The sequence below is a fragment of the Hypanus sabinus genome, chromosome 21 (genome assembly GCF_030144855.1).
Source record: "Hypanus sabinus isolate sHypSab1 chromosome 21, sHypSab1.hap1, whole genome shotgun sequence".
Classification (NCBI taxonomy): Eukaryota; Metazoa; Chordata; class Chondrichthyes; order Myliobatiformes; family Dasyatidae; genus Hypanus; species Hypanus sabinus.
The window spans coordinates 20,129,450-20,153,419 of NC_082726.1; the positions used below are offsets into that span (position 1 = coordinate 20,129,450).

General features: G+C 41.4%; 1 protein-coding gene across 1 annotated transcript in view; it reads left to right on the plus strand.

Moving 5' to 3' along the window:
* Window positions 1-23,970, plus strand: part of alpk3a (alpha-kinase 3a) — a 110,696-nt gene that overhangs the window by 17,609 nt on the left and 69,117 nt on the right. Inside the window, exon 2 of the mRNA XM_059946948.1 lies at window positions 8,763-9,041. Coding sequence (XP_059802931.1) covers window positions 8,905-9,041 — 137 coding nt within the window. The 5' untranslated portion in view covers window positions 8,763-8,904. The remainder of the gene's footprint in view (window positions 1-8,762; window positions 9,042-23,970) is intronic.

Genomic DNA, 23,970 nt, shown 5'->3' on the forward strand with positions numbered 1-23,970 from the left:
CTGAATAGATAAGTATACTCACTTTGCCCTGTTTTCTGTCCTTGCTCGTATGAAGGTGGTTTACCTATTTATCCAAGTATTTCTCTGACAATAGATGTGTATCAGCCTAATGTAACATTGTATGGAAATACAAGATAACACTGATGCAGACATGTTTTATACATTTAACAAAGTGCTTTATTAATGCAACAGAGTTAGTCAGTTTATCAATGTTCATAGTCAGCCGGGTCAATCTGTTCGTGAACTCCCTGTCGGTTGCCACCGTACACTCCAGTATTTGTTTTTTTTAACTTTTAAGTTCTCCTACGCGAGAGCCAACATCTGTCTGTCGTTTAAGTTTTTCTAGTCTGTAACTGGACAAACGCGCACCTTTCACAGTGAGATTCGACACCAAGCATGTCACTTGCTTTCGGTAGATGTGTCCTGCGCATGCGTAGTAGGAGGAGATTCGCCGAAATCTCCGTTTCAATGTGGTCGGAGATATTTTTTAAAACACATAGTGTGGACGCCTATTATTTTTACGTGAAACCGGCGTTTTCAAAATTATCTGGTCTAGCGTGGACGTAGCCTTACTTAACGCTAGTCTAATCAAGGGATAATTTACAATGACCAATTAACTTACCAACTGGTACGTCTTGGACTGTGGGAGAAAATCCATGTGGTCATGGGGGAGCATACATGGTTTTGGGGTCTTCATTAATGGAATGCTTTCCATTTGTTTAACTATGGGTAGTGTTAGGATGATTATACAATAAAATGAAAGAATAAAGCAAGTGTATAAAACTATAGAACTATAACACTATAGAAAATGGCATCTCTTATGCACAGTTCATAGGAATGGAGCCCTTACCTAACCCAGAGATTGCCTGTGTATTTTATTAGTTGCAGTAGTTTGCAAATGCCAATATGGACATTTCTTTCTGAAAGGTGAACTAAATGGACACTTTATATAAAGTCAAATGAGTACAAGGGCTGGAAATCTGGAATACCGTATATTCCGGGGTATAAAATGACCCCTTTTGTAAAGGTTTTTGATTTAACCAGAAAAGATCACAAGATCTCACATGCTGGTACTCAGCTTTGCCCGATCCGGACCCTGGAAATTTTGTGAACCAGTACCTGCTAAGAAAACAGGCCTACACATTGTAGAGCATTATAAGCAAATTCTTAATAAATAAATCAGGGTGAGAAATTTTGGATTAGGTTCCCAATGGAAAAGAATCCTCTGAAATGTAACCCCCCCCCCCCCGTGAAACCATTTAGCGCCCATCATAATCTCGTTAAAACATTACACGGGGTGGCGGGATCAGTACGTGTACTCACTATTGAGTTTGCGACCTTCAAGCTTATTCGGCTTGGAAAACTAAGGGATTACTAAGATTTTCTGATTTATTTTTAGACAATTGTTTCATGTCTTTTGAGTAATTATCCAACAAATATAACTTGCCTAGATTTCATTTTTTTAGATATTTACAGATTAGACATTTTTTAAGTTCTGTACTCCCTACGTTTCCAAATTTTGTGCCTTCAGATATTTTGGAGAGTTTATTTGAATTAGACCCTTTTCAAAAAGGGCTTATTTCAAAACTTTATAATATAATTATGAAGATACGTTCAGAGCCTCTTTATAAGACTAAAAAGGATTGGGAAAGAGAGAGTCTTATTATTTCTAGTGAGAATTGGGATAGAATTCTTCAATTAGTTAATACATCATCATTATGTGCCAAACATTCATTAATACAATTTAAGGTCGTACATAGGGCCCATATGTCCAAGGATAAATTAGCTCATTTTTACTCTCATATTAGTCCTATTTGTGATAGATGTCATTCTGAAATTGCGTCTTTAACTCACATGTTTTGGTCGTGTTCATTTTTGGAGAAATATCGGAAAGATTATTTGATATTATTTCTGCGGTTTTGAATATTGATTTACAACCTCATCCTATTACCGCAATTTTTGGTTTACCAATGTTAGACTCACTGCATTTATCTTCTTCTGCCCGTCGAATGATTGCATTTCTAACTCTGATGGCTAGAAGATCTATATTGTTGAATTGGAAGGAAATTAATCCTCCCACTGTATTTAATTGGTTCTCTCAAACTATGTTATGTTTAAATTTAGAAAAAATTAGAAGTGGTACTTTTGAGACTTCTATTAAATTTGAAAAGTTATGGAGACCATTTATTCAACATTTTCATATGATGTAATATGACCCTGTGCCAAGTTCATTTGATTTCCCAGCTTTTAGCTTATGTATTTTGAGAGGACCGGAAGTGACGGCATTGATGAATATTTATTTTTGTGAGATATTATAAACAGCCTCCTTTTTTTTGCTTCTTTTTTCTTCTATATTAGTTATTAGATTAGATTAGCTAGTTTTGCATTATATATATTTTTTTCTTTCTTTTTTCTGTTTTCTTTATATCATATATTATGAAATATTTAGACTTACCATGTTCATACATATATTTTATGGCTTATGTCTTGGTAAACTCATTTATATTGTAACTATTATGTATGTTTTTTTCATATGTAATGGAATTTGTATGTTGGTAATTTCTTTATCAATATATCATTTGTATTCTGTCCATATTACTAATAATAATAAAAAGATTTAGAAAGAAAGAAAAGAGTTTGCGACCACCATGTACAAAAGATTAAAACAAATGCGATACGATGCTGGTTTCAAGCTGAAGGTTGTTGATTTTGCTAAAGGAACGAATAATTCTGCAGCTGCTAATAAGTTTAGTGTAAACGAGAAACAAGCGAGAGAGTGGAGAAAGGCAGAGGACACGCTGAGGGAAATGCCAAAGACGAAATGTGCAAACTGCGGGAAATCATGCTGGTGGCCAGAACTGGAAGAAAAAGTTTTAGAGTGGGTGAATCACCAGCGATCATCCGGATACGTTGTTACCAGAGAAATAATTTGAGTTCAAGCGTTGAAATGGACCGAAAAACACCGTGAGATCTAGCGAAAATTTCAAAGCTATGCGAAGTTGGTGCACCCTATTTATGAATAGACGTGATCTTGTGTTGAGACAAAAAACAAAGATTGCTCAGAAAATTCCCGCGGGGTGTTGTTTACATTCAAGAACGCTGCTGGATGGATGAAGCGGGTTGTTTGAAGTGGGTTAAAGAGGTGTGGTGTCAACGTCCCAAAGGTTTCAGGAAGGAAAAGCCGCTACTTGTCTGGGACATGTTCAAAGCGCACTTGTCAGGTGAGGCAAAAGCAGTACTGAAAGCTGAAAATACGGAGATTGCAGTCATCCCCAGTGGTTTGACGTCCGTGCTCCAGCCACTCGATGTGAGTTTAAACAAACCAGAGAATTCATGTGTCGACGGTGGAACCAATTTGACTCAAAAACAACCAATAAATTCGAGCAACACACACAAAATGCTGGTGGAACACAGCAGGCCAGGCAGCATCTATAGGGAGAAGCGTTGTCGACGTTTCAGGCCGACCTGTATTCTGTGTACAGTATTCGTTTTTCCAAAGTTGGCACCCTCTGTATAAGCTGACCCCCTAATTTTAGGACCAAAGTTTAGGGCCAAATTCTCAGCGTATACACCGGAATTTATGGTATAAGCAGAAAATGTTGAAACTGCTCAGCAGGTCAGGCAGCACTGGTGGAGAGAGAAGACAAGCCCTCTCCACAGGAACAGAAGAGCAAGAAAGCTGAATGGAGTTGGAAAAGGGCGCAGAGCTAAAAGGAGTGCTTGTGATAGGATGGGGACCAAGTGAATCCATCAGTGCAAATGCCGTCCTGGAGACAGTGGTGAGCAGGGGAGTTGAACCTGTTTGACAGTGGATGCTCAAATTGGTGATAATCTTCTAAAAAAATCCTCTTATATGCCATGGTAATTTTCAGCACATGTGTGGTGTGTGGCCAAGTGGATAAGGCATCGGTCTAGTTATCTGAAGGTCGCTAGTTCGAGCCTTGGCTGAGGCAACGTGTTGTGTCCTTGAGCAAGGCACTTAACCACACATAGCTCTGCGACAACACCGGTGCCAAGTTTTATGGGTCCTAATGCCATTCCCTTGGAAAATATCGGTGGCATGGAGAGGGGAGACTTGCAGCTTGGGCAACTGCCGGTCTTCCATACAACCCTGCCCAGGTCTCAGTCATCATCGAAAATCGATGCAGAGCCCAAGAGAGAAGAAGAATGAATAACAATAATTATGGGCATTTTTAAGGAAATAGGATGTCCTGGTGATTATTTACATGTATTCATTGTTTGACTACTCATTGTTTGACTACTAATAAAAGTACTGTATTACACAGACAGATTTAGAAAACCTATTAATATTATTAATATTAATCAGTTAAAAAGATAATTGAAAAATAACATCATTTCTAAATAGTACTGTCATTATACCTGTTTACTATTGACATGTTCACCATTTCTGTAAGGATTTCAGAAGAATTGGAATCAGGTTTATTATCACGGGCAGGTGTTGTGAAATTTGTTAACTTAGCAGCAACAGTTCAATGGAATACATAAATATAGGAGAAAAAAAGTAAAAATGAATAGTAAGTAAATCAATTACAATATATGTATATTGAATAGATCAAAAATCATGCAAAAACAAATAATATGTATTAAAAAAGTGAGGTAGTGTTCATGGGTTCAATGTCGATTTAGGAATCGGATGGCAGAGGGGAAGAAGCTCTTCCTGAATCACTGAGTGTGTGCCTTCAGGCGCCTGTACCTCCTACCTGATGGTAACAGTGAGAAAAGGTCATGTGGGTCCGTTCAATGTCATGTGTTGTTGCAACAGTTAGCTGGCGTGTGACGTTTCCTGTGAAAACTTCTTACTGCTCTCAGGTCGCAAAAATATCACTTGCTGCTTCATTTGGTGGTAAAGACAATCATAATGTATTTTTTTATGGATGTGGTTTAAAGAGTCGAAGGGGTAACACTGCATGTCGCATGCCAATGTGATTTTTGTATGTGTCATCCTGGGCATGCATACCACAGGTTCGTCCCCCCTGGTACTGAATGTTTCTTACTCCCAGCTGATGAGTCTGGACGAGGTGTAAACACGAGAGCAGGGAAAAGAGTAAAAATAGAAATGAATAACAAAACCACTTCTTGTCTCTGCCCAGGACATGTTACAGGCTCAGAGGGTCATTGATACCAACTTCAGCTTTTCTTTCTCCACAGATGTTGCCTGATTTGTTCCCTATTTTCTGCACTGCTTTATATCAGAATCAGAATTCCAGTAACTGTTGTCTGCAAACTGTTCAAAAGTTTGTTTATTTTCTCTCTTCTCTCTCATTCCCGTTCCTCTGCTTACACTCCCCTTAGACAGAGCAGACAAGCGTTCACCAATCTCCCTCTTCTCTCCATCTCTACTTGTCTATAACTTAAAACTTGCTTTTGAAGTTTTCCTGTTCTTCTGACGTGTCGTCAACCTGAAACCTTTACTCTGTTCTCTCTCCTGTGATGCTGCCTGACCAGCTGAGTATTAAATTGAGTTTAGCCAAATAGAGCTTTTTGATGAAGAATCATGTTCTATGGGGAATGGGTGGATATGCGAGACTTGGAATAATGGAAGGCATTATGACTTCTTGGAACATTTAAGTGAAGATTTTGAAGTCACAAGCAGCATATTTTACCTTAATACCTATTATATTTTCGTCAGCACACGAGTTGACACACTGCAGTTCATTGTTCCAGTCCAGGGATGGAATTGATTTAGCTTGTGGAGCCTTTCATAGAAGCAGGTGAGCCTAGGCTGGGATCGATTGGAGAGATGGTCTTTTCTGAGTGGCTGCCAGCGACTAGTGGTGTTTTGTAGGGGTCGGAGTTGGAACAGCTTGTTTTCATGTTATATGTCAATGATTTGATGACAGAATTGATGGCTATCTGGTCAGGTGTGCAGCCGATACAGAAATTGATGGAGGAGCAGGTAGTGTTGGGGAAGCAGGGAATTTGCAGAAGGACTTAGACAGATTAGGTGAATGTGCAAGTAAGTGGCAGATGAAGTGTAGTGTAGGAATGTGGTTACGTACGTTGGTAGAAGGAATAAAGGTGTAGACTATTTTCTAAACGGGAGCAAATTCAGAAATCAGAAGTGCAAAGGTACTTGGGAGTCCCTGTGTAGGATTCCCCATTGGTCAACTTGCAGGTTAAGTTAGGTAGGGAAGACAAATGCAATGTTAGCATTCATTTCGAGAGGACTATACTGTATAATAAAATCAAGGATGTAACACTAAGGCTTTATAAGGCATTGGTTAGACCACACTTAGAGTGTTCTGGGTCCCTTATCTAAGAAAGGATGTGCTGATGTTGGAGAGGGTTCAGAGGAGGCTCACAAAAGTGATCCCAGGAATGAAAAGGTTAACACATGAAGAGCATTTGATGGCTCTCGGCCTGTATTCACTGGAGTTTACAAGTATGAGAGAGGATCTCATTGAAACCAATTGAATAGTGAAAGACCTGGTTAGACAGAGAAGATTCTTCCTACAGTGGGGGAGTCTAGGACTAAAGGGCACAGCCTCAGAATACAAGGATGTCCCTTTAGGAATTTCTTTAGCCAGGTGAATCTGTGGAATCCTATGCCAAAGACTGCTATGGTGGCCATGTCATAGGGTATACTTAAAGTGGAGACTGATGGATTCTTGATCTCTAAGTGTGTCAGAAGTCACAGGGAGAAGACAGGAGAATGGAGTTGAGAGGGATAATTAATCAGTCATCTTTGAATGGTAGAGCAGATTCAATGGGCTGAATGGTCTAATTCTGCTCCTGTTTTAGATCAAGGCCAGCAGTGAACAGAGGGATTAGATTAGTTGAGTTTATTCCCATATCCACCGGGGTGTAATGAAATTCCTCATTCACATGAATCTGACAGAATAAACCGTGTAAATGGTCGTAATAATGAATACAAAAATGAACACAGCAACTGGCACAAAGCAACAGAATGGTGTAAAGATTGTCGTGCAGTCTGAAGCAACGTGACAATAATTGTTAAAGGGAATAACTGAGAGTGATGGAGTTGGCAATGAAAGGAGTGTAAGGAGACAATGACCTGACTTTAATGGACTTGGAAGTCTGATAGAATGGGGAAGAAGCTGCTTTAAGTCTGGACGTCTAGACTTTCAAGCTGCTGTAGGCAGAAGAGATAAAAGGGTGGCAGGCATCCTGGATGATATAGTTAGCCTTCCATGAAGATGGACTCGATGAAAGGAAGTGATGAACCTTCAGAACAATTCAGTGGGGTTAGTATTGTTCAACATTATTGACCTTGACAAGTGGATGCGAGGTTTGGATGTAGGGTTACAGCCTCAGAAGGAGGGGTGGTTTGGAACAGGATGTTTGGGATGGGGGAGGTTTCTTCACTTAGAGGGTGCTGACTTGAAGGTGGAGTGCGATATTGGCCTGTTATTACATGCAGAGGTGCAGCGAGAGGCTTTATTTTGCATCATTACCACAAATAAACACAAGGACACAGTAGAAAGGAAAACGGAATGCAGAATATAATGTTCAGCTACATTGGAAATGCAGAGCAGGCAGACATACAGAGTGGAAGGAGCATGGCCGGGAAGAATGGGAGATCAAAAGTTCACCCGAAGAGCTTCATTGAAAAGGGAGATCAATGTGTTTCTACATAATATATTAGAGGGGATTCAGGAATGTGGGGTATTGCTGAGGTAAGAGATTAGCCATGATCCTGATGAATGATAGAACAGCTAGATGGGCCAAATGGCCAACTCATTCTATTACCATTAGTTAGTCCTGACGAAGGGCCTCAGCCCGAAACGTCGACAGTGCTGCTCCTTATAGATGCTGCCTGGCCTGCTGTGTTCCCCCAGCATTTTGTGTGGGTGTTGGTAATCTGCAGGTTTCCTCGTGTTTGCTATCACCATGAAACGTTTTCAGCATTGTTGTCTATCTTACTGGCATGGTCTCCAGTTAAACCCCCTGCCACTGTCCGGCGAAGCGTGTTCACTGTCGTATTGTTCCTGTGCAGCTCGCAGCAGGGTGAGCCGAGCCTGTTGATTGACGGCTCCGGCTGAGTTTATCGCCTCTCGCACTCATGGTCTAACTTGCCCGGCGTGGTCTGGTGACTCAGACACCCGGGCTCAGCGCACAACACGGGGGCACGGCTCCATGCTAACATAATACCAAATACTGAACAGCGGCTAGCAACACTCGCCCACCTCCCAGCAATCTCTATCGAATATTATTTTCGCATCGCGCGTGTTGATTGTTTTGAAGTTTTTTTTTCCAAAAGAAAACAAACTTTTGGAAAGTGCCATTCGAATTTGCAGACTGCACGGTTCCTTAAATAGTCCCAGGGAAGGGAGGGGAGTTGATTGACAGGTGCAGTCTCTTGGACGGGGGCTCCAAGACAAATCTCCGAGCAGGCGGAATAGTAAGTACAAAGTAGTTTCCATTTTATAGGAGTCATTATTTCCGATATTTGGCCGCGGATCCATTGTAAAACACTAATTTAGTGCCGGTAAGGTGTCTCTTCTGGAGCTGAATTAATTCATTGCAAGCTACTGCATGAAGCTGTTCTGGTCTATTTTTAAACTCGGACGTTAGCACTGTTAGAACTTTCGTACTGTCGGTAATTTGTAAGTTTTAAAATCTTTATTGTAATTGCATTGTACAAAATATATGAGAAATGTAAGAAAAAAGGCTACATTACCAGTGTTAGGCGAATGCACAACAAACATTGTACATTAGAAAATTTTTAAAAAATGTTTCCAAGTGCGTTAACATTAAACTGCTGTAAAATTTCCCAATAGCTCCCGAGTTTCACGTAAAACCGAGAGGACCTGAGGCTGATTTTATTCGTTGGGTTAAAATTCCAAGGAGTCTGGAATCGGAGATCTTCGGCGGCCGAGCTTTGGAGCGGGTCTACGTGATTCTGAACACCATTTCCAAAGGATGAGTTCGAAACGGGTTGTCCGATCTTATTCAGCGAACGGCCGTTACCCTTCGTTCGACAACAACGAGGAGGATGCACCGCCCGTCCGTGGAGAGTCCAGCCGCAATTACTTTCTGAATGTGCGGCCCGAGAACAGGTGAGATGCAAGCCATGGCTTCCAGTTGGCTTCAGGAATTTGGGAACAGGTGTAGGGCCATTTAGCCCCCTTGTGCCCCATATATATTTCACATTACCAGGCCATTGCCACTTGTTTTGCTAATTTAATACAGGAATATGTTTAAAGTGCGAGGTGAAAGGGGAATTGGAGGCTATTTTTCCACGCAGGGTGATGGTGGGTTATGTGGAGGTTGTAGAGCTGGGTACAGTTACAAAATTTAAAAGGCTTTGGGGGCAATTCCACTGATAGGAAAGATTTAGTGAGGGATAAGAGCCAAAAACAGGGAAATGGGATGAGCTCAAATAGGCAACTGGGTCATCACTCATGAGTTGGGCTGAAGTGTCTTCCTTCATGTTGTAAAGCTCTAGACTATAATATTGTAACTTCTATATTTTCTAGTATGCCAAGCATGCTTCAACCATGCTGACTAGTTTAGCACGTGAAGGGCCAGATTCTGTTATAGATGCATTAATCAGAAAAGGAAGGAGACTGCTTATTATCTGTCATAGACAAAATTTTGTAAGTTTTTGTTAATGATATTGTAACAGGTACTTAAATATGCTTTTATGTATGGAAAATCATATTTAGCACATTTATTGGGGTTTGTTGATGAAGAAACACGTGCTGTGGGGACTGGTAGACGCCGTATACCTAGATTTCTACAAAAATTCAATATAGAGTCATGCTGGTAGTTAAAGTTCACAGCTCAGGAGGTGACATTTTGGTGTTGATAGGAGACTGGTTGGCTAACCCAAAATATGGGGAACAAGTAGTCTTTGGGTGGCAAAGTATGACATGTTGGTGCTGGTAGAGATGTTTAAAAACTCAGTTTACTTCTGTTTAGAGATGGAGCATGGTGAGAGGCCTGTGAGGCTTCGGAGTTCTCTACCTCAAGAGTCATAGGTGGACTGGTTGAAAACATGAAAGGGCAAGTTTGACTGACCTTGAAACTACAGGGGAGTCGGGGATGGGGGAGAGTGGAAAAGTGGTGCTGAGTCAAGATTTGAACAGCCATGATCTTACTGAATGGCAGAGCAACTGAGAGTTCGGTGCCTTACTCTTGCGCGCACAATGCTGCGGATAATATTGAGCGAGCTGGCAAAGATCAGGTGGATGGAGCATAAAATAGGAAAATGTGGAATTGTTCATTTTGGCCAAAGTGTAAAAAAATTAAGTGTAATATCTCAATGGTGGAAGAGTATCTGAGATGAAGAAAGGTTTGGGCATCCTGGTGCTCAGTTTACAAAAGACTAGGATGCTGGTAGAGCAAGAAATTTGAAGGCTAACAGATTAATATTTTTTGTTAATGGTGCTGAATACAAAGGAAAGATATTCTGCTTCAGTGTTAAAGGATATTGGTGAGGGCATACCCGGAGTACCATGTGTAAGGAAGGAGGTGATGTATTGGAGTTGGCTAAGGAATGATTTACTAGAGCCACACACAACACAGAAATGGTCCCTTTAACACAACTGGTCCATGCTAACCAAGGTTCCTGTCTAATCTAATCCCATTTGCCTGTATTTGGCCCAAACCCCTTTAAGCCTTTTCTATCCATGTACTTTTGAAGGTATGACATTGTGGCACGGTGGTAGAGCCTCTGTTGATCTTGACCTACAGAGCTGTCCACTTGTGTGGAATATGCAAGGTCTCCTTGTTACTATATGGGTTTCCTCAGGGCAGACTGGTTTCTTACCATACCGCTGTGATGTGCAGTTTGATGGGTTAATTGGCCATTGTAAGTTGCTCCCTAGTGTGTAGGTGTGGGGTAGGACCTGGAGGGAGTTGATGGGAATGTGCAGAGAATGAAATGGAATTAGTGCAAGTGGGTGGTTGATGATCAGCATGGGCTCGATGGGTTGAAGCGTCTGTTTCCAATGCTACATCTGTCTAAATGGGTTCCCAGCCTTTTTTATGCCATGGACCCCTACTATTAACAAAAGGGTCCATGGATCCCAGGTTGGAAACACCCTGCTCTAGAGTAATCTCTGGTTGCTTTCTGAGGAAACGTTGGTCAGGTAGGCTTGCATCTGTTGGTGTTTCGAAAAATGAGAGGTGAGTCAATGGAAATGCATAAATTCTTGAAGGGTCCTGAGAAGATGGTGGAATGTACTGTTGGAGATAACTGATTAAAAATAAAGGAGTCACCCTTAAGACAGATTGCAGAACTTTTCTTCTCAGGAGATGGTGAATGTTTTTTGGTACTAAGGCCAATGAAACTGAGTTGTAATGTGATAAGATTTTTGATGAACAAAGTGGTGAAATGTTTCAACGAGAAGATGGAACGTGGAACTGAGGTGAGAATCAGATTAGCCATGTTTTCACTAACCAGTGGAACAGGCTCGAGTGGCAGACTGACTTCCCTAGCTTCTTGTTCTACATGCAGTGGCCACTGTGTGTTTGTGGTCTTCTGCTGCTGTAGCCCATCCACTTCAAGGTTCGACATGTGTGTTCAGAGATGATCACCACTGTTGTTATCTGAGTTACTGCCACCTTCCTGTCATCTTGAACCAATCTGGCCATTGACCTTCTCATTAACAAGGTGCTATTGCCCACAGAACTGCCCCTTACTGGATGTTTTTTGTTTTCCACACCATTTTCTGTAACTTCCAGGGACCTGTGCATGAAAATCCCAGATCAGCATTTTCTGAGCTACTCAATCTCCCCAGCTAGTACCAACAATTATCAATGGTCAAAACGTGATCTGAAAAGATCACATTTCTTCCCCATTGGTCTGAACAGCATCCAAACCTCTTGACCATGTCTGTGATATTTGCGTTCGCGAGCAGTGTACACGTGTGCTTAATAAAATGGCCACTGAATGTATGTGCCGACTGATTTAGCATTGCTGAAATCGACAAGCATGTTCCAATTACAAAACTTCCAAAACAAATAATGAGTAAACCTAGATCTGGGTTTGCATAGTCTTTGTGGCCTTAAAAAGAAACAGATTTATTGGAGTCGCGAGATGGGATGAAGTTTTTCCATTCAGTGAAACATTATCTTGACTCCATCAACGTCACTTTGTTTCCTGTCACAGGAAATGGATTCTCAAATATCTTGAGAAAGCGAACTTAACAGCTTCCCTCAAAAGATTATAGCTGGGAGCTTAACATCCAAAGATACACATTGTATTGAAAGAACGGGCACGTTTGCAGAAAGGGTGGGGTGGCATTGTTGATAAAAAATGAAATCAAAGCATTAGAAAGAGATGACATAGGATCAGAAGGTGTAGAGTCATTGTGGGTAGAGCAAAGAAGCTTCTAGAGTAACAAGACCTTGATGGGAGTTATGTACAGACTCTGAACAGCAGCAAAGATGTGGTCTACAAATTACAATGGGAGTTAGGACATGCATGTCAAAAGGGCAACGTTACGATGGTCAATACACAGGTGGACTGGGAAAATCAGATTGGAGCTGGATCCCAAGAGAGGAATTTATAAAATACCTATGGCTGTTTAGGGCAGCTCGTGATAGAGCCCACTAGGGGATCAGCATTTCTGGAATGAGTGTTGTGCAATGAACTGGACTTGATTAGAGAGCTTAAGTAAAAGGAACCCTTTGGAAACAGTATGATTAATATGATAGAAATCACCCTGCAATTTGAGGAGGAGAAGCTAAAGTCAGATGTATCAGTATTACAGTGGAGTAAAGGGAATTACAGAGGCATGAGTGAGGATTTTGCCAGAATTGATTGGAAAAGAACACTGGCAGCGATGATGGCAGATCAGCAATGGCTGGAATTTCTGGAAGCAATTCGGAAGGTGCAGGATAGAAACATCCCAAGGAAGAAGTATTCTAAGGACAGGATGATGTAACTGGCTGACAAGGGAAGTCAAAGCCAACAATCAAGCCAAGGAGAGCAAAAATAGAACAAAATTTGTTGGCAAGTTACAGGATTGAAAAGCTTTTTAAAAACCAACAGAAGGCGACTAAGAAAGTCATAGAGAAAGAAAAGATGGAATACAAAAGTAAGCTAGCCAAGGATATTAGGGAGGACACCAAAGATATTTTTTCACATATATTAAGTGTAAAAGAGAGGCGAGAGTAGTTATGAGGCCGTTGGAAAATGGTGCTGGAGAGGTCATGTTAGAGGATAAGGAAATGGCAGATGAACTGAATATGTAGTTTGTATCAATCTTCACTGTGGAAAACACTAGCAGTATGCAGCAAGTTTAAAGAGTGTCGGGGCAGAACTGAGTGACATTTCAGTTACTAGGGAGATGGTGCTTTGGAAACAGAAAGGTCTGAAGGTAGATAAGTCACCTGTGTTATCTGAAAGAAGTGGCTGAAGAGATTGTGGAACATTAGTAATGGCATTGGACAACAAAGAATTTTCTCTCCGTATATTTTTGGGTGTATCTTATGGATTTTGGACTGCTGATCATGAAAATCACCATAAAATACCACTTTTTTTGGAATTGCTTATATTTATTATATCAATTTATAATACAGGTCAATTGAAATATTGCCCACAATGTCAGCTAAAAAGTTTTCCAGCTTGTCCAGGCACATGAAAGGGAACTACTGAGATTTGGCAGACCTGCTGAAACAGATCCAGTATAGCAACTACAACTGGAACATCTATGCTGATCTGAAAGTAGTAGTGCTGCTACTAGGAATGCTGCTCAGATACACTGAGTACTGTTGTTCCATTTGTGAATAGGACGGAATCTCATTACATTAAAAAGGGTTGGCCACTCCATAAGCAATTGGTTCCGGGGTGGAAAAGTGTGGCACTTAAGCTATTTGTAGACCCAACTAAGATATTTTTTCTCTCCTCTTCATGTAAGACTGGGGTTTCCATATTTGCGACAGATGTGTCCCAGAATAACTGATGCCAGGATTGAGGAAGGCATTTTTGTTGGTCCACAAATCAAGGAGGTCATCAATGACAGGAATTTTGAAGGATTTCTTGTGGGACCGGAGAAAATCCCATGGAACGCATTTAAGGATGTTACTGAAACTTTTCTTGGCAATTACAGAGCATCAGACTATGTTGCCGCTGGTTGACAACATGCTTCAAGCATACAAAACCATTAAGTGCAGCATGTCACTAAAGATTCATTATCTGCATTCCCATTTAGACTTCTTCCTTGGAAATCTTGGCATTGTCATTAAGCATGGTGAGAGATTTCACCAGAACATTGCCGTCGTGGAGAAACGATATCAGGGTAACTGGAATCCATCAATGCTGGCTGATTACTGTTGGATACTTAAGTGAGAAGCCTCAGACACTGAGTAATAAACATTTTTAGCTCAGTTGAACTATTGCAAGGCGTCTGCACCATTATGTAATTAAATGCACTATATTGAATAAAAGTTAATTTCTTGTTTTTTCAAATTTCTATGTGATGCAATTAGTTTGAACTTATATTTCTCTTCAGCTTCAAGCAGTCTATCATAATCACAAATGAATTCTGAGGAAGCAACACTTTTAAAAATGTTTGCTGTCCAGTGATATTTTTCAAGAGTCAATGGATTCTGGAGGACTGGGAAATTGCAAATGTCACTCCACTCTTCAGGAAGGGAGAGAGGCAAAAGAAAGGAATTTATAGGCCAGTTACTCTGACCTCAAGTGGTTGGGAAAATATTGGAGTGGATTGTTAAGGATATGGTTTCAGGGTACTTGGAGGCACATGATAAAATAGGCCAAAGTCAGTATGGTTTCCTTAAGGGAAAATCTTGTCTGACAAAATCTGTTAGAACTCCTTGAAGAAATAACAAACAGGACAGACAAAAGAGAATCAGTGGATGTTATGTACTTTGATTTTCAGAAAGGCCTCGGACCAGGTGCCACAAATGAGGCTGCTTAATAAATTGAGCCCATGCCATTGTAGGAAAGATCGAACATGGACAGAGCAGCGGTTAACTGGCAGGAGGCAAAGAGTGGGAATAAAGAGGGGTTTTTCTGGTTGGCTGCTGGTGATTAGTGGTATTCCACAGGGGTCTGTGTTGGGACTGCTTTTTGTGTTACATGTCAGTGATTTAGATGATGTCATTGTTCACTTTGTGGCCAAGATTGTGGAAGATACGAAGATAGCAGAGGTGCAGGTAGTGTTGAGGAATCAGAAAGGCTGCAGAAGGGCTTAGACAGATTAAATGAATGGGTGAAAAAGTGTTAGATGGAATACTTCATCAAGAGGTGTATGGTAGTGTACTTTGTAGAAGAAGTAAAAGCGTAGACTATTTTCTAAGTAGTGAGAAAGTTTAAAAAATCTGAGAAGGACTTGGGAGCCCTTGTGCAGGATTTGTAGGTTGACTCTGTGGTGAAGAAGGCAAATGTGATGTTAGCATTCATTTCAAGAGGACTGAAGTGTAAAAGCAAGGATGTAACGTTGGGGCTTTATAAGGTACTCATGAGGCCTCACTTGGAGTATTGTGAACAGTTTTGGGCTCCCTATCTAAGAAACAATGTGCTGACATTGGAGGGTTTCAAAGGATGTTCCTGAAAATGGTTCTGGGATTGAAAGGCTTATCATAGGAGGAGTGTTTGATGGCTCTGGCTTATACTCACCGGAATTCAGAAGAATGAGGGTGGTCTCCCTGTAACCTATCAAATGTTGAAAGGCCTCGATAGAGTGGATGTGGAGAAGGTGTTTCCTATGGTGGGGGAGTCTAAGCCTCAGAACAGAGAGATGTCCATTTAGAATGGAGATGAGGAGGAATTTCTTCAACCGGAGAGTGGTGAATCTGTGCATTTCAATGCCACAGGTGGGTGTGGAGGCCAGGCCATTGGGTATATTTAAGACAGAGGTTGATAGATTCTTGATTATTCTCAGGGCACGACGGGATACAGCGAGAAGGCAGGAGATTGGGGCTGAGAGGGAATTGGATCAGCCATGATGAAATGGCAGAGATGGGCAAATGGCCTAATTCTGCTCCTATATCTTATGGTCTTAGTATCCGATGCTGACTCAGTCTGAGGGTACACACTTTTATTGGACACTCCGCAGGTGACGGGTCTGAACGATTGCATTTCCTGAGCGGTAATGATTGGAGTGAATCCACTGAACTTATAACCATATAACCATGTAACAATCACAGCATGGAAACAGGCCATCTCGGCCCTCCTAGTCCGTGTCGAACTCTTAATCTCACCTAGTCCCACCTACCCGCACTCAGCCCATAACCCTCCACTCCTTTCCTGTCCATATACCTATCCAATTTTACCTTAAATGACACAACTGAACTGGCCTCTACTATTTCTACAGGAAGTTCATTCCACACAGCTATCACTCTCTGAGTAAAGAAATACCCCCTCGTGTTTCCCTTAAACTTCTGCCCCCTAACTCTCAAATCATGTCCTCTCGTTTGAATCTCCCCTACTCTCAATGGAAACAGCCTATTCATGTCAACTCTACCTATCCCTCTCAAAATTTTAAATACCTCGATCAAATCCCCTCTCAACCTTCTACGCTCCAATGAATAGAGACCTAACTTGTTCAACCTTTCTCTGTAACTTAAGTGCTGAAACCCAGGTAACATCCTAGTAAATTGTCTCTGCCCTCTCTCTAATTTATTGATATATTTCCTATAATTCGGTGACCAGAACTGCACACAATATTCTAAATTTGGCCTTACCAATGCCTTGTACAATTTTAACATTACATTCCAACTTCTGTACTCAATGCTTTGATTTATAAAGGCCAGCGTTCCAAAGCCTTCTTCACCACCCTATCTACATGAGACTCCACCTTCAGGGAACTATGCACTGTTATTCCTAGATCTCTCTGTTCCTCTGCATTCCTCAATGCCCTACCATTTAACCTGTATGTTCTATTTGGATTATTCCTGCCAAAATGTAGAACCTCACACTTCTCAGCATTAAACTCCATCTACCAACGTCCAGCCCATTCTTCTAACTGGCATAAATCTCCCTGCAAGCTTTGAAAACCCACCTCATTATCCACAACACCTCCTACCTTAGTATCATCGGCATACTTACTAATCCAATTTACCACCCCATCATCCAGATCATTTATGTATATTACAAACAACATTGGGCCCAAAACAGATCCCTGAGGCACCCCGCTAGTCACCGGCCTCCATCCCGATAAACAATTATCCACCACTACTCTCTGGCATCTCCCATCTAGCCACTGTTGAATCCATTTTATTACTCCAGCATTAATACCTAACGATTGAACCTTCTTAACTAACCTTCCATGTGGAACTTTGTCAAAGGCTATGCTGAAGTCCGTATAGACTACATCCACTGCCTTACCCTTGTCAACATTCCTTGTAACTTCAAAAAATTCAATAAGGTTTGTCAAACATGACCTTCCATGCACAAATCCATGCTGGCTACTCCTAATCAGATCCTGTCTATCCAGATAATTATTAATACTATCTCTAAGAATACTTTCCATTAATTTACCCACCACTGATGTCCAACTGACAGGTCTTGACAGTGTCAATCAACACTGACTTGTCACGTGTTGATTGGGGTGAAGGTTGCAGTTGATTAAGAGGTGATCTTCTGAGCTTAACAATGGAGTCCTGGAGATATGCAGCACAGAAACAGGTCCTTCACCCTACTGGCTCCACACTAATCTTAGGTTAGTCCCTTTAATCAGAATTTTTATAGAAATTCATTTGAAGTTTTGTAGATTGTTAATTACAACTTTTGCACCCCCCCCCGCATAACAACAGCGATCTCCACCACCAATAGCAGATGGTCTAATTGTCTAATTGATTGGTTGCCTGTTTGCATAGTGGGGATGTTAGATGTTAACATTTGCACCTTGGGTTCAGAGAAGCAGCCGGGAGATGACAGGGCAGGATGCAGCCAGCAGTACTTTATAAGAATCTCTTGAAAGTACATTTCAGATTATAACAGCTCGTAGAGCGACAGGCTCATAGCACCAAAGACCCAGGTCTAACCCGATCTCGGGTACCGACCTGTATGGAGTTTGCATGTTCTGCGAATAGGATTTCCCATGTGCTCCACTTTCCTGCCATGTCCCAAAAACGTGCAGGTTAGTAATCTAATTTGACAATTAATTGCACGTGAATGGCAGACTCTGAGTGGAGTTGATGAGAGTGTGGGGAGAATTAAAAAGGGAATTAATGTAGGACTATTGTAAATGAGTGGTTGATGTTGGCAGACTTTGTGGGCTGAAAGGTTTGTTTTGTGCTCTTTCTCTCTATGATTCTCAATTTCTCTCTCTACCCATCTTGGTGTTTGCCTGAGTTATCCAAAATCTGTATTCTCTACGTACTAGCCCTGCCCATGGATCAATGGATGCATTTTTTAATCTCCAGAATCTCTTAATAATTTTGGCTTCATCTCTTAAACTTCCTCATAAGGAGAAAAATCACAGCCTTTCTAAATTCTCCACTCTGGTAAGTGCCTCCTCCAAATTATTCATGGCCTTGACATTCTGCTGTTGACTGGTGTCTGACAGTCAGCCAAGATTTTGCGGCTGATATCTGACTGATCTTGTTGACCTGCTGAAGCCCAGAGGGTGTAAGAGGGTGTAAATAATGTGTGTTACAATCTGACTAGTGGGCAAGAGTGCACAGGGAGAAACTACAGTCCATATCCAATTTGTCTACTTTAGCTCAAGGCAAAATATGAGAGTTTTGCTGAAGTATTTTGTACGAAATCTAGATGTAACATCATAAAGTATAAACTCTGTGTATTTCCATCATCCGAGCAAAACTCTCTAGTTCTCTCGTCTTACCAATTTATCTCTGCTTCATCACAGGGAGTGATAGAGATAGAATCCCACTGTTTATGTGGATCTTAACCACAAATACATAATTAAATAAATTACATTTTCCTCAGTGATATTTACTGGGCTGGTAAGTACAGCATTTTCATAGATTCTGTATTCGGTAAAACAATGAAAAGTTTATCATGGTCAAACATTGTAGACCAGGCCAAGTTTAGTAGATGAAAGGTGATTCTGTATTGTTATCTGCAACATTACACGCATGGTATGATATGTAAGCATGTCTGTTAAATACAGAACTGAGTTAGATGAGCAATAAGATGAATTTAGGATCTTTAAAGGAAATATTACCCTTGTAGTCTCATTGGACTCTCAATGCATAATGTCCTTTGGTGTCCATTGTTGTAGCTGCTGTTTTAACTCTACTGATCCTAGACCTTTCTCTTTGACCCACACCCTTTTATATGTTCCTACTTACCTTTACAGTTATAACAAATTCACCAAAAGACACCTATTACAAAACAATTCAAAGGTTTCAAGGGTACACTTAATGTCAGAGAAATGTATACAATATACCTCCTGAAATTCCTTTTCTTCACAAACATCCACAGAAACAGAGTGCCTCTAAGAATGAATGACAGTTAAATGTTCGAACCCCAAAGCCCACCCCCAGCTCCCCCCCATGCATAAGCAGCAGCAGAGCTTCGACCCCCACTCCCCCACCAGCAAAAGAAGCATTGGTGCCCTCCACCGAGCGCTCAAGCATGCAGCAAGCATCAATAACGACACAGACTTGCAGAACCCCAAAGACTACTCGTTCACCCACTAATTCGACATACCACAGGCTCTTTCTCTCTCTCTCCCTAATGAGAGAAAAAGAGGTGTCCCAATTTCATAGTTTAATAACATTGTGTGTGAAAATACTTCTTCCTATTTACCTTCCTAAACTAATAGTATTTGTCTTTTGCCTTTTGTTTTCTGATACTAATTAAAAACCTGGTACTATTTGTATTTCCTGAATCTTTACTACCAGTATGATTGCAATTTTATATGGTGTTTCATAAATTGCTTTCTAAAAATCTGTATGTTTTATTCATTTATTTATATCAGAGTATTCCATTTATTTTTGTACAGATTTATTTCTTCCAGATTAATAACTAATATATTCAGCTTTTACAAGTTTTCACTGACTGAATTTTCAAAGATTTCAAGTATATTTATTATCAAAGAATGTATAAATTATACACCTTGAAATTTGTTTGCTTACAGGCAGGTGCAAAGCAAGAAACACTGATAATCCAATTTTTTAAAAAAAGACCAAAACCCACTGTGGAGATAATGATCGTGTAGAGATTTTCAGAAATTAAGTTGGAGCTTTAGTTTTCTATTTCTCCTTTGCATGTCTTGTGCAATGGTGTAACGCCTTTGTAAAATTTCCTGGCTACAAAATGATCTGGTGTGAAATAGGAAATTGATTTTCCCATGATTCCATTACCGTGCTGAAACAGGTCACTCGGCCCAATAGTATCAAATTTTTTATTAAAGAGTCTGCATGAGATCCAGGCATCTTACCTTCTCAAACCTCATCAGCATAATATCCTATTCCGTCCCCACCACAGTTGAGCATTCCTGCAAGTGGATCCATGCTGTTAGATTCACATGTCCATGTAATTGAATGATGCATATTCATTGATGTAATATGTGGTGTATTACTTTGCTCTGATATGCAGCTTTGTGTATTGTGCCTATTCCTTAAATAAAGCAGATTCAGGATCAGTTTATTATCACTGACAGATGCTGTGAAGCTTGTTGTTTTGTGACAGCAGTGTAATACATTTATTCATTATGTGCCGTGTCAGATGACGTGGGTGACCATGGTCTCTGACCATGATTGTTCTTGGCAAATTTTTCCTCAGAAGTGATTTGCGATTGCCTTCTTCTGGGCTTTACAAGACAGGTGACCTCAGCCATTATCAATATTGTCTGCCTGGCTGCAGTAGTTGCATAACCAGAACTTGTGATGTGCACCGGCTGCTCATATGACCATCCACCACCTGCTCCCATGGCTTCTCGTGACACTGATCAGGGGTGGGGCTAAGCAGGGGCTACACCTTGCCCAAGGGTGACCTGCAGGCTGGCAGAGGAAGGAGCGCCTGACAGTTCCTTTGGTAGAGATGTATCTCCACCCTGCCATCAAGCAGTAAAAATAATCAAATAATATGAAAGAGGAATGGTGAGGCCGTGTTCATAGACCATTCAGCAATCTAATGGCCTGAAACATTGAGCGTGGGTCTTCAGGCTGCTGTACCTCCTCCCCGATGGTAGTAATGCGAAGAGGGCATATTCCGAATATTGAGGGTCCGGAATTATGGATGCTGCCTTCTGTAGGCATTACCTTTTGAAGATACCCTGGATGGTGGGGAGATGTGTGTCCATGCTGGAGCTGGCTGAGTCTACAACCTGTGCATTGGAGCTTCCATCCCAGGCAGTAATGTAACCAATCAAATGTCACTCTACATCTGTATAAGTTTGCTGGAATCTTCGGTGACTACACTTCCACGGACTCCTAATGAAGTATAGCCACTGGCATGCCTTCTTCAGGATTGCATCAATACGTTGGGCCCAGATGTTGACACCCAGCTGCTCACCCTGTCCACTGCCGATCACTCAGTGAGAATTGGTGTGTGCTCTTCTGCCTTCCCCTTCCTGCAGTCCACAGTCACATCCTTGGTCTCGGTCACAATGACACCACTCAAACCACGGGATCTGTCCCACTCTGTTCACCTTCCCGTCCCTATCTAAGATTCTCTGTCATCAACAGCATCAAATTTATAGACGTCATTTGGGTCGTGCCTCGCCACAGAGTCATAAGTGTAGAGAGAGCAGAGCAGTTGGCTAAGCACGCATCCTTGAGGTGTGTTGATTGTCAGTGAGATGTTAAACACAAGAGATTCTGCAGATGCTGGAAATCCCCAGTAACACATACAAAATGCTGGAAGAACTTAGCAGATCAGGAAGCCCCTAAGGAAAGGAGTAAACAGTCGATGTTTCGGGCTGAGACCCTTTATCACCTTTCCATAGGGGAGGGAATGTCAATACCAATGCGCTCTGACAGATCTCCCCATCAGGAAAAGTAATTGTAAATAGCTCAAGGAAGTTGGCAGGTGATTGGAAATTATTATCTGTGGGATTGGGAAACCCTTTGGCACTGAAGGTGAAAATTTAAGTGTGACTTTGTTTTATATTTACTATATAAATAATCTCTGTCTGTGTTCCCAATAAAACAGCTGGCACTCTGCATTACAGATCCTTCAGTGTTTGATTAATTAATCTGCTATTAGAGATAGCATCAAGGAAGTAGATGAACTGATTAGAATGATAGGCCTTAGTAAGAGCAAGCAGAATGTTTCCATCTACAATATATTCTGGAATGAAAGGAAGCACTTCAAAGGTGCAGACACAACTACTGGACTACGCTCTATCCACCAGAAAAAGAGGCATCTCCCAGTGGTCACCCATTGTAATTCCACTTCCCATTCCCATTCCAACATGCCGGTCCACATCTTCCTCTACTGTCGTGATAAGGCCACGCTTAGGTTGGAGGAGCACCACCTTGTAATCTGAATGGGTAGCCTCCAACCTGATAGCATGAACATCGACTTCTCAAACTTCTGGAAATGCACCCCCTCCCCTTCATCATTCCCCAATCCCATTTTTCCCCTCTCACCGTATCTCCTCACCTGCCCATCACTTACCTCCAATGCTCCTCCCCCCTTTTCTTTCTTCCATGGCCTTCTGTCCTCTTCTTTCAGATCCCCCCTTCTCCAGCCCTGTATCTCTTTTACCAATCAACTTCCTAGCTCTTCACACCTCCCCACTCCCAGTTTCACCTATCACCTTGTGTTTCTTCCTCCCCCTACCCCACTTCCTTACTCTGACTTCTCATCTTCTTTCCCCCAGTCCTGATGAAGGGTCTCAGTCTGAAACATCGACTGTTTACTCTTTTCCATAGGTGCTGCCAGGCCTGCTGAGTTCCTCCAGCACCTTGTGTGTGCTGCTTGGATTTCCAATATCTGCAGATTTTCTCTTGCTCGTGATGTGACTGCAATTCAAGTGGGTTAAACTGAAAATAAGGTTAAATGGATTGGATTTAGGGGGATGAAACAAATCTACAGTAACTGGTTGGATAAAACATCAGGTCAATCAGCAGGGGGAATATTTTAAGTTAAAAGTCATTGTGCTGTCTGATGGTTAAAAAACTGATATAGTGGTTACTGTGTGATGTAATTTTGAAGGGGTACTATTTGGCAAATGTAGTTCTTTGAGATGTAGTGTATAAGTGCCAGTTAGGTAAGACCCATGTTGATGAATGGACTCAGCTTGATATCAGTGGCAGTGCAATGGCTGCTTGCCCTATCAACAGATATGTTGGTATATCTGCAGCAGTGGTTTACTGCTAATTGAGAAGCCCCCAATCCCTGCCAAATGCTACAGATATGAAGACTGAATTAACCTCGGTTGAGATGAAGACTGAATTGAGTACCTAGACAGTATTTCCACGTCAGGAATGTTCTCCTAGATCCAGTAATGGTTGGTTCTCAGGTCTAAGGAGCTGAAAGCAAGAAGGATTCATGATTCCTGAATGGAAAATACAGATAATATTTTCAAGTACAAACTGACGGTCCATTTGTAACAACATTTTTCAGGAATAAGCCATATCAACAACACTTAATTAAAAGAGGGTTGTTTTGCTAGAAGCATACTTAGTATCAATTATTAAAGCAACACACTTGTAATACTAGTCCCCTTGTGTAAGTGGTGGAAAGACTTTGGGGTTCAGAAGGTGAGTTACTGTCTACTCAATCTATAAAGCCACAGGATTTATGTGGCGGGTCCAGTTGAGTTTCAGGTCAGCAGTAACCCCCAGGTTGGTGGTGGGTTACTTGTAGTAATAATGCTAGTTAATTCCGAGGGCTATGGGGTAGATTCTCTTGGTGGTGATGGCCATGGCCTGGAACTTTTGTGATACTAACGTCACTTCTTGATGATCAGGCTGGGCCTGCAGATTGCCCAGGATTCGCAGCATGAAATGTGGCCTACTTCATTTGCTGGGGAGTTGAGCAAAGTGGAGTGCTGCACCATCATTAGCGAATATCCACACTTTTGGCCTTTGGTAGAAGGAAGCCTATTGATGAAGCAGCTAAAGATGGTTGGTGTCTTTTACACTGCC